We start from the raw sequence: 10,929 nt of genomic DNA, 5'->3' as shown, positions 1-10,929 counted from the left end.
AATGAGAACCATCCAGAATTAGTTACAGAAAACATTTAATCTTCCATCAGGATAACGTAAAGCCCCATATTTCTTTGATAACCAGGCAAAAATGGTTACAGCTTGGCTGGGAAATTCTGATTCAACCACTGTATTCACCAGATATTGTACCTTCAGATTTACATTTATTCTGCTCTTTATAAAATTCTCATAATGGAAAACATTTTCAATTCCATGGCAGACTATAAAAGGCACCTAGAACAGGTCTTTGCTCAAAAAAAAGACAAAAGTTGTTGGGAAGATGGAAATATGAAGCTACCTAAAAAATGGCAGAAGGTAGTATTGTTCTTGGACAAAATTAAAAGTATTTCTTGTATTTGCATTTAAAAACTGAGGAAACTTTGACCAACTCAATATCTCCTGGAGTTAGTCCCTGATAAGAGAAATACAAGCAAAATTAATTTATTTAAATTAATATGAATCTATGCCAAGATTTATCAACATACATTCTATCATCACTACACAAAATTTTATACTTTGGACATCCAACATATGAATATATACAATTTGTTCACATGATAAGGAACTGTAAAAATAATTAAACCAGATTCAAAGTTTTAGAGCCAAAATTGCGTTCCTAATACATTATTTTTTTTTAAATAATCATCCAAATGATTTGGAAAAGAATGATATACTAAGCAGTATCCATGCTAACTGATACACATAACACATATTTTAAAATAGTTTTAATATTCAAATGTCTATAATAGTGATAAGACTGAGAATTTTGAATAATGCTGAAGAAATAATCATTGAAGTGACACAAAATCTGCCACATACATCATGTAGCAGAAATTGACTGATCATCAAATCGTTTTTGTTTTCATTTTGACCACTTCTACCTGTATATTCAATTTTCAGTTCAGCCTACTATATTTTGAATGATATCTTTGAATGGACTTTTTCATTTCCATAGAAGTGGCTTGTGGAAACAGCCCTTTGGAAAGTAGAGACGCAGGTATGACAATGTAGACAAATGGAGTCAATGTTTGTGGACTTCCAGGGTGGGAACAATAGCTGCTCAAACTAAACTTATCCATAATAGCTCATAAAGTATTCTTTTTTCAATCATTAGTAACCTCTTCTGACCAAGAAACAAGCAAATCTTCAATGAAAACCTTAAAACTTGAGTGTGCTTTTAAATGAGAAAAAAAAAACAAACAAACATAAGTAGGACCAGTTTATATTATCTTTTTGGTTATTGAACTAGAAACATCTTTTAAACTTGAGTGTTTTGAGACATATGTAAAATAATGGAGATACCTGATCACAGTCCTTCAAAACAAAAGGCATTACGAGAAAACGGCAGGGCCTTTTAGTAGGTTTTTGGTTTTAAATTTGTAAAATGGCATTTGCTATTCTGAATTTGGGAAATTTGAATGGCTTTTCTTATTTTCATGATCTTGAAAGGATTTATTTATGATTTCCACCTTCAAGATTAACATACTTGCAGTGCTTTCTGCCTAGGGCATACTTATATTACAGAGCTGGGCTCAAGTTTTCATACTTACTGTCTCTATTGCAGCTACAGAATGAGAGGTCCTTCTGGTTGCTGTTTTCAAGTCTTTCCTAACTTCCAACGGTATTCCCAAACCTTGGGAGATGGAAGGGAGGTTCAGGAGTGAGGGGCCATATGTTTACCTGTGGTTGATTCATGTGACATATGACAGGAACCAACACAATATTGTAAAGCAATTATCCTCCAATGGAAATGTTAAAGCAAAAAGAGATTTGCCAATGTGATTAAGTAAAGGGCCTCATGTGAGTGAGTCAAAAGTAGTCACAGGGAGAGAAAGATGCAAAAGTAGGAAGCAGAGGAGATGTGTCAGTGAAAGCAGAGGTTAGAATGACGGCTTTGTTGGATGGAAGGTGAATGCCAGGCAAGGTATATGGAACCTGCAGGAGCGGGGAGAGGCAAGGAGACAGATTGAACCCTATTTGGGTCCTGAAGGGAATGCAATCTTCTGATACCTTGATTTTAGGTCTGGATGACTCATTGTGAACTTCTGACCTCCAGAATTGTGGGACAAGAAGTTCACATTGTTTCAAGCTTCCAAATTGGAGATGATTTGTTATAGCACCGTTCAGAAGCTAATACAAGTGACAACATAATTATTTTAGAAAACACATATATGTCAACCAAATTAAGAAGTAGGAAACACTACAGTTTTAATTCTTAACTTCATTTCAGTTCAGTTGCTCAGTCATGTCCAACACCCTGTGACCCCATGCACTGTAGCACACCAGGCCTCTCTGTCTGTCACCAGCTCCTGGACCTTGCTCAAACTCATGTCCATTGAATCAGTGATGTCATCCAACCATCTCATCCTCTGCCATCCCCTTCTCTTCCTGCCTTCAATCTTTCCCAACATCCCTTTTCAGTGAGTCAACTCTGCATTAGGTGGCCAAAGTATTGGAGCTTCAGCTTCAGCCTCAGTTCTTCCAATAAATATTCAGGACTGATTTCCTTAACTTAAATTCCTAACTTAAATTAATTACATAGGTTGCAGATAATTGGTAGAAATAAGTGTGAGTTTAGTCCTGTTGCTCTTTTTCTGTTGACCTAACCAGACTCAAAGAGAATTGTTTTCTGCTATAAAGTAAACTTCTCTGATTGCAAGTACCTAGGTGGATGAAGATAAATAAAACTGTAATAAAAGAAAACAAACATTCCCTATGGACTTTTATATAATTATAAATAATATAAAATTCTAAAGGTTAATGGTACCAAGTTATTACTGGCTTTGTCCCTGAAGACCAGAAATATACATTATATACTACAACTTTTCTGTCTTCAAATAATTTACTTATTTGTGAGTAAAGTTGAAAATTAACTCATGAACTTGACTCTCACTAAAAGAAGTATTTGTTGTTATGATTTTATAACAAAATCTTTTTAATATGAGTCTATGTTAGGAAAATAGATGGGGAAACAGTGGAAACAGTGTCAGACTTTATTTTTCTGGGCTCCAAAGTCACTGCAGATGGTGACTGCAGCCATGAAATTAAAAGACACTTACTGCTTGGAAGGAAAGTTATGACCAACCTAGATAGCATATTGAAAAGCAGAGACATTACTTTGCCAACAAAGGTTCATCTAGTCAAGGCTATGGTTTTTCCTATGGTCATGTATGGATGCAAGAGTTGGATTGTGAAGAAGGCTGAGTGCCAAAGAATGGATGCTTTTGAACTGTGGTGTTGGAGAAGACTCTTGAGAGTCCCTTGGACTGCAAGGAGATCCAACTAGTCCATTCTGAAGGAGATTAGCCCTGGGATTTCTTTGGAAGGAATGATGCTAAAGCTGAAACTCCAGTACTTTGTCCACCTCATGTGAAGAGTTGACTCCTTGGAAAAGACTCTGATGCTGGGAGGGATTGGGGGCAAGAGGAGAAGGGGACGACAGAGGATGAGATGGCTGGATGGCATCACTGACTCGATGGACGTGAGTCTGAGTGAACTCCGGGAGTTGGTGATGGACAGGGAGGCCTGGCGTGCTTTGATTCATGGGGTCGCAAAGAGTCGGACACGACTGAGCGACTGATCTGATCTGATCTGATTTTAGGAAAAACAATTATATACTTTATATCTGAATGAACATTGATATTTTGCTTTATATATGAAACATAAAGGATGAAAAAATAGAATAAAGTTTCATATGTATTTTAGTCAGTTTTGGCAAATGTCATATTTTCATGTATATCTAAGCATTCTGTATTCAACATTTATTTTCATGTACAAACTTACTTTTTTCAAATTTATTTTAAATGCAAATTAACAATTGGTTGAAAAGCTTGATAATCTGATCAGTAAATACTAGAAAAAATTATGAAACTTTTAGTAGTTGAAGAAAAGATATTTGTGACGAGTAAGGTAATCTAACTCATAGTAAACATCCAAAAAAATTTCCTATAGGCATTCATTTTTATCTTCCATATTTAGAAATTTCAAAAACCTTGTATATACTTATATTTTATTTTTTATTTTTTTAAATTTTTTGACTAAAATTTTATTTTATTATTATTTTTTAATTTTATTTATTTTTAAACTTTACAATATTGTATTGGTTTTACCAAATATCGAAATGAATCCGCTACAGATATACATGTGTTCCCCATCCTGAACCCTCCTCCCTCCTCCCTTCCCATACGATCCCTCTGGGTCATCCCAGTCCTCAGGCTGTAAATGAGGGGGTTCAGCATTGAGATCACCAGGGTATAGAAGACCGAGGCCATCTTATCAGTATCTAATGAGTGGTTGGTCCTTGGCTGCAAATACATGAAGAGAAGAGTCCCATAGAACACAGTGACAGCCATCATGTGAGAAGGACAGGTGGAAAACGCTTTTTGTCGCCCTTCTGAAGAACATATCCTCAAAATGGCAAGGATGATGTTGAAGTATGATGTTAGAACAATAATCATAGAGAAAACCAAATTGGTCCCTGAAAAGGTAAACACTGCTGTTTCTGGAATGTAGGTATCAGAACAGGACAATGCTAACAAAGGGACATTATCACAGTAAAAATGGTTGATCACATTGGATGAACAGTATGACATGGAAAACACACAGGAAGAGACTGTCAGTGCTGTGGTCAGACTGTAGATGTAAATAAGGGCCGCCAGGAGAAGGCAGATCCGTGGAGAAACCACCACCCGGTAGAGCAGGGGGCTGCAAATAGCCACATAGCGGTCACAGGCCATGGCAGCCAGGACGAAAATCTCAGCCACAACAAAAGCTATGAATCCACCTAGTTGGGCTGCACATGCATAGTAAGATATGGTTTTCTTTGTAACCAAGAAGTTAACCAACATTTGGGGGGCAATGACGGAAGAATTGCCCAAATTGATGATAGCCAAGTGCTTCAGGAAAAAGTACATGGGGGTTTGAAGCTGAGAGTCCACGCTGGTGAGGATGACAATTCCCAGGTTCCCTGTTATGACCTGTCCATAGATGACCAGGAACACACAGAAAAGAGGAATCTGGAGTTCTGCAAGATCTGAGACTCCCATTAGAATGAATTCAGTCACGTAAGTGTGATTCCCTGCAGCCATATATTTTGTTGATTTCCTCTTTTAATGGGGAAAATGGAAAGAGAATAACAAAGGATAAAATCATGTTTTTTTTGTTAGATGTCAGATTGTTAAATGTTTAATTGAAAATCAGTTTACTTCTGTTCAAAAATAGTCAAAAGTCTCAGATCTTCCTTGTTTTCCTCTCTTATCTTTTCACAAAATTCAGGTATACTAACTCTGCAGAGACCTGTTTCAGGATGTTCTAACTATTTGACCAAAATATTAATGTATCATTCACTGCAGGATATGGTTTATATTGAATATATGCACATTATTGTATTATGCCATTACATGTATTAATATTAATATATTAATTATATTACACATATTTAATGAATATTTAATTAATATATATTTAATGCACATACACTTGCCTCTGTGTAGGTATTTCCAGTGATTAACAAAAGGTACCTATAAAATGTTGATAGCTAGAGAAATATCCAGTTATTTTTCCTTAGTGGCTACAGGTTATCACCTCAGACCAGGCCTTGCCATCATTTATGGGAATTTCCATTTTTCTATGGGGACCACTTTCAGTAACAGTTTTATCTTTAATAATCATTACCACTTCTGCTTCAGCTGCCCACAGGCAGTCTTAGATTTCAATATTGTTCCTTAGCATCAGAGAGAAATTCCTCTGAATCTTCTTTCCTTTATGTCATTTCCTTTCTTCTGCCAAATAAAACAAACCAGTCCTTTTTTATGATTCTGACTTCTAAGTGCTCACTCTTCCTTATTGTTCTATTCTTACAGCCTTTTTTTTTTCCTTTCCAACATATACCCCTTTATCCTTAAATGGTTTAAAGTCCATTTTTATTTTTAAAAAGCGTACTGTGGGCAGTTTTGATTTTGTGAAAATTCGATCCATTTACTTATGCAGATAAATGAGTAGAAAGCTTAACATTACTTAGTATGTAGTATACACTTCCCTGGTCTCTCAGATGCTAAAGAGTCTGCCTGCACTGCAGGAGACCCATGTTCAATTCCCTCTGGAGAAGGAAATGGCAATCCAATCCAGTATCCTTGCCTGGAAAATCCCATGGATAGAGAAGCCTGGCAGATTATGGCCCATGGCGTCGCAAAGAGTTGGACATGACTGACTTCACTCTGTTTTCTTTCTTTCCTTCTATATGCTGCAGCAAGAAGTATGTGAAGTATTTTGAAATAATCATTTCATTATTTTGCAGGAGCATCCTGGAAGATGGGTATAATTTTTTTGTTTGTTTGTTTTGCTCTGATGAGACAATTTAGGCTCAGTGAAATTAAGTTATTCAGTGTCTGTATAGGATATCAGTTAATAACATGGTTTTATAATTTTTTATGTATTTTTGTTTGCTTATTTGGTCTATTAGTCTTTTGGTTATGTGTTAGTCCACCAATTATTAGTTGCATGATTTTTACCAGGTAATTGTGTCTTCATGTTTTATAAATTAAATGAGGTATTGTACATGTAAACTTAGTTCTCACAAAGTGGAAATAATGAACCTAACATAACTAGTCATGCGGCCTCAGTACTTGCAGCATGAGGGCTCAGTGGTTGGAGCTTGCAGGCTCTAGCACACAGGCTAAGTAGTTGTGGTTCAAGGGCTTAGTTGCAGCACGGCATGTGGGATCTTCCCAGACCAGCAACTGAACCCATGCTCCCAGTATTGACAAGCAGATTTTTAACCACTGAAACCACCAGGAAAGTCCCTTGAATAACTTTTTAAAATGTGATTAATTATTTCAGTCCCAGTAACTCATTTTCCCTTACTGGAAATTTTATAGTTGAGATGCAAATATTAAGTGAATTATAATTTTGTATATTCAAAACACAGGGACAGATGGTATCTAGCTGTACAGTTAAACAAATTCAGATATGCTCTCCTACAACCTGACTCTCTTACATCTGCCTTTTTCGTTTCTATTAAGTAAAGATACTCTTCTCCATACATCAAATATGGGTCTAATGAGTTCATCTGACGTTGTTGCACCATCTTTGCCTTATTTCTTGCCTTCTACCACTGCATTTAAAATAAATGCATAAGTAAGCAGGCTTCAGCAATATGTGAACTGTGAACTTCCTGATGTTCAGGCTGGTTTTAGAAAAGGCAGAGGAACCAGAGATCAAATTGCCAACATCCGCTGGATCATGGAAAAAGCAAGAGAGTTCCAGAAAAACATCTATTTCTGCTTTATTGACTATGCCAAAGCCTTTGACTGTATGGATCACAATAAACTGTGGAAAATTCTTCAAGAGATGGGAATACCAGAACACCTGATCTGCCTCTTGAGAAATTTGTATGCAGGTCAGGAAGCAACAGTTAGAACTGGACATGGAACAACAGACTGGTTCCAAATAGGAAAAGGAGTTCATCAAGGCTGTATATTGTCACCCTGTTTATTTAACTTCTATGCAGAGTACATCATGAGAAATGCTGGACTGGAAGAAAAACAAGCTGGAATCAAGATTGTGGGGAGAAATATCAACAACCTCAAATATGCAGATGACACCACCCTTATGGCAGAAAGTGAAGAGGAACGCAAAAGCCTCTTGATGAGAGTGAAAATGGAGAGTGAAAAAGTTCGCTTAAAGCTCAACATTCAGAAAACGAAGATCATGGCATCCGGTCCCACCACTTCATGGGAAATAGATGGGGAAACAGTGGGAACAGTGTCCGACTTTATTTTTCTGAGCTCCAAAATGACTACAGATGGTGACTGCAGCCATGAAATTAAAAGACACTTACTCCTTAGAAGGAAAGTTACGACCAACCTAGATAGCATATTCAAAAGCAGAGACATTACTTTGCCAACAAAGTTTCGTCTAGTCAAGGCTATGGTTTTTCCTGTGGTCATGTATGGATGTGAGAGTTGGACTGTGAAGAAGGATGAGCACCGAAGAATTGATGGTTTTGAACTGTGGTGTTGGAGAAGACTCTTGAGAGTCCCTTGGACTGCAAGGAGATCCAACTAGTCCATTCTGAAGGAGATCAGCCCTGGGATTTCTTTGGAAGGAATGATGCTAAAGCTGAAATTCCAGTACTTTGGCCACCTCATGCGAAGAGTTGACTCATTGGAAAAGACTCTCATGCTGGGAGGGATTGGGGGCAAGAGGAGAAGGGGACGACAGAGGATGAGATGGCTGGATGGCATCACTGACTCGATGGACATGAGTCTGAGTGAACTCCAGGAATTGGTGATGGACAGGGAGACCTGGCGTGCTTTGATTCATGGGGTCGCAAAGAGTCGGACATGACTGAGCGACTGATCTGATCTGATCTGAAGCTCTTGATGAGAAACGTAGTGGCAACACTCAAAGCAAAATATTAGTTTGCTATACATAAAGCAAGTCAGTGCAAGCTTCACTATGAGATAATATATTCAATAAACTCATTCTTAATTTAAGAAGGATAAAAAGAGTGTCAATAACAGAAAATATTGTCTAGTCTCAATTTGTGTGGTTAGCTTTTAAAATGGAGGCCATGATATGCATCATGGTCTATTACTGGTTACCATTTATCATAAAATATAAAGGATGCAAAGCTTTTTCATTAGGTAAGTACTCGTCACTGAAATAAAGTTTCTGTAAAAGAGCCCCAGTTTTCACCTATGTATTTATAATCTTGTTTGACTTAGAATTTGCTACTGATGGTAACTATTTTAATTCTTCGAAAATAGTTTTCTCAAATTTATTTTCAAAATAAACTATTTTGTAGATTTTCTAAAAACACAGATTCTCAGTGAACAAAATTTAAAAAAAAATACAAATGTTAATCGTTTATCTCAAAATGTGAATGAAAAATAATATTGCAAGTTATTTTTTAAATAGATGCTGATGTGATTTCAAGAGTATGTTGCATGGGTCTCCTACTATGGAATTTATCCTAAAGTTGTGTTAGAAACAAACACTGCATCTCAACATGAGCTCTCAGTGTCCACCAGCAATAGAGAATGACTGCTGACACCAAAAGTCTTTCCATCTGAAGGTTTATCACACTGAGCAACACAAAAAACAGGAAGGGAAGAAAAACTTGTTTTTATTGGCATTCAGTAAGAATAGATCTTACTTGGAGACATAGAATCTTGAATAGACACAGAGTTTCCTATGTGGTGTAGTGTGTCCTCTAAAACATTCATCAGTTCTGCAGAAAACATTTCTTTATAAATTAAGGTAAAATATAATTCCTTAGTCACACTTTGTTATTCTGTGAAAAAGGTCAGTCTATCAGTGGAAATGCTAGAAAATACTGTTTATGCTGTATCACCAGCACTTCCACTTTGCAATCAATCAGCAGGTAGAAAAGCGAATGACTTGAAAAGAGAACAAAGTGGATATAACTTCAATTCTGATTGCAGTTCGCTACTTTTTGTCTTTTTTTTTTTTTCCTCCTTGCCCATGTTCTGAAAAGCATGCAGGATAGATATTACTCCCCCAGTCAGTAATTGAACCCATGCCTTCAGCATTAGGGTGCAGAATCTTAACCACTGGACAAGTGCCAGTTCTGATTTGAATTGATTAAGTTTTCAATATCCTTGCTTGTCTCTTTCAGAATTTGTAATAAACAAGATTTTTAAATTTACCTACCCGAAAAGAGAGATCTGCTGAGACCTGCTCCTGAGGCCTTGGTATGAAGTGTACTAACGGGTTTATGTGCTGTGCTCAGTAGCTTCAGTCATGTCTCATTCTTTGTGACTCTTTGGAGACTGTACCTGCCAGGCTGCTCTGTCGGTGGCATTTTCCAGGCAAGAAAAATGAAGTGGGTTGCAATGCCTTCCTCCAGGGAATCTTTCCAACCCAGGGATAGAACCTGCATCTTCTGTGTCTCCTCCCTGGCAGGAGAAATTTTTACTGTTGAGCCACAGGTAACTGAATTATACAAGATTCTGAAGTCCCTGAAGACCTTCACAATGAAATCTCTGTTCACAGCCCAGTTCCTGAACAGGAGAACCAGAATCCCCTGACTCAGGCCAGATTCCACAGGGAAAGAATGACAAACTGAATACTCATTAGTCAAGTCTCTGTGCAAAACTGCCCCCCAGAGTGAAAATGTGGAGACAGCTTGGGAGCATGCTTGGATAATCACTTTCAGTAACTATTGCATACAGTGATTTCATCTTGTACCTCTACATCTTCTGACATTTTCTGAGAGTGTTGCCTCTGGCCCTGGGTTGGAGAAAATCCAGTGGCTAGAAAGCACAGAATTCTGATCCCAATGTTCAACTTAATGTGAATGTTGGAAGTAGAACCAATTGCAAAGCCTCCAATTTTGTGTCAAGAATAAACCCTGCTGTATTTGCTACATATTAAAATAAAATCACAGGGGCGGTCCTAAGATGGCAGAGGAATAGGACAGGGAGACCACTTTCTCCCCCACAAATTCATCAAAAGAACATTTGAACACTGAGTAAATTCCACAAAACTATGTCTGAATGCCGGCAGAGGACATCAGGCACCCAGAAGAGCAGCCCATTGTCTTTGAAAGGAGGTAGGAAAAAATATAAAAGATAAAAAGAGAGGCAAAAGAGGTATTGATGGAGCTCCATCTGGGGAAGGGAGTCTTAAAAAAGAGAGAAGTTTCCAAACACCAGGAAACACTCTCACTGCCAAGTCTGTGGTGAGCCTTGGAACCACAGAGGGCAACATAACTGGGAGGAAAAATAAATAAATAATTAAAACCCACAGATTACATGCCCAATGGTAACTACCCCAGCAGAGAAGCAGCGCAGATGCCTGCATCCACCGCTAGCAAGCGGGGGCTGGGCAGGGAGGCGTGGGTTACATTGCTTAGAGTAAGGACCAGGCCCGAATGCCCCAAGGGCAACCTGAAGGAACTAACTT

The 10,929-nt window shown here is 37.7% G+C and overlaps 1 protein-coding gene across 1 annotated transcript; it reads right to left on the bottom strand.

Moving 5' to 3' along the window:
• Positions 1 to 1,103: 1,103 nt before the first annotated feature.
• Positions 1,104 to 5,167, bottom strand: OR8J12 (olfactory receptor family 8 subfamily J member 12). The gene is made up of 2 exons (XM_059875030.1): positions 4,187 to 5,167; positions 1,104 to 1,174 (listed from the first exon to the last, which is right to left on the bottom strand). The coding sequence occupies exons 1-2, from the start codon at positions 5,085 to 5,087 to the stop codon at positions 1,104 to 1,106; spliced, it is 972 nt and encodes a 323-aa protein (XP_059731013.1). The 5' UTR covers positions 5,088 to 5,167.
• Between the last annotated feature and the right edge of the window lie 5,762 nt (positions 5,168 to 10,929).

Source organism: Bos taurus, chromosome 15 (genome assembly GCF_002263795.3).
Source record: "Bos taurus isolate L1 Dominette 01449 registration number 42190680 breed Hereford chromosome 15, ARS-UCD2.0, whole genome shotgun sequence".
Taxonomy (NCBI): domain Eukaryota; kingdom Metazoa; phylum Chordata; class Mammalia; order Artiodactyla; family Bovidae; genus Bos; species Bos taurus.
The sequence above is the reverse complement of the archived record's forward strand: the minus strand, read 5'-3'. Positions and strand labels throughout refer to the sequence as shown.

What these genes read in the sequence shown, in the direction of transcription:
- OR8J12 (XM_059875030.1), bottom strand. Translation starts at nt 5,087, where the DNA reads ATGGCTGCAGGGAATCACACTTACGTGACTGAATTCATTCTAATGGGA. An exon ending in TGGGATGACCCAGAGGGATC is followed by an intron (nt 1,175 to 4,186) that starts GTATGGGAAGGG and finishes CTCATTTAAAAG; the next exon opens with CACACTCAAGTTTTAAGGTT.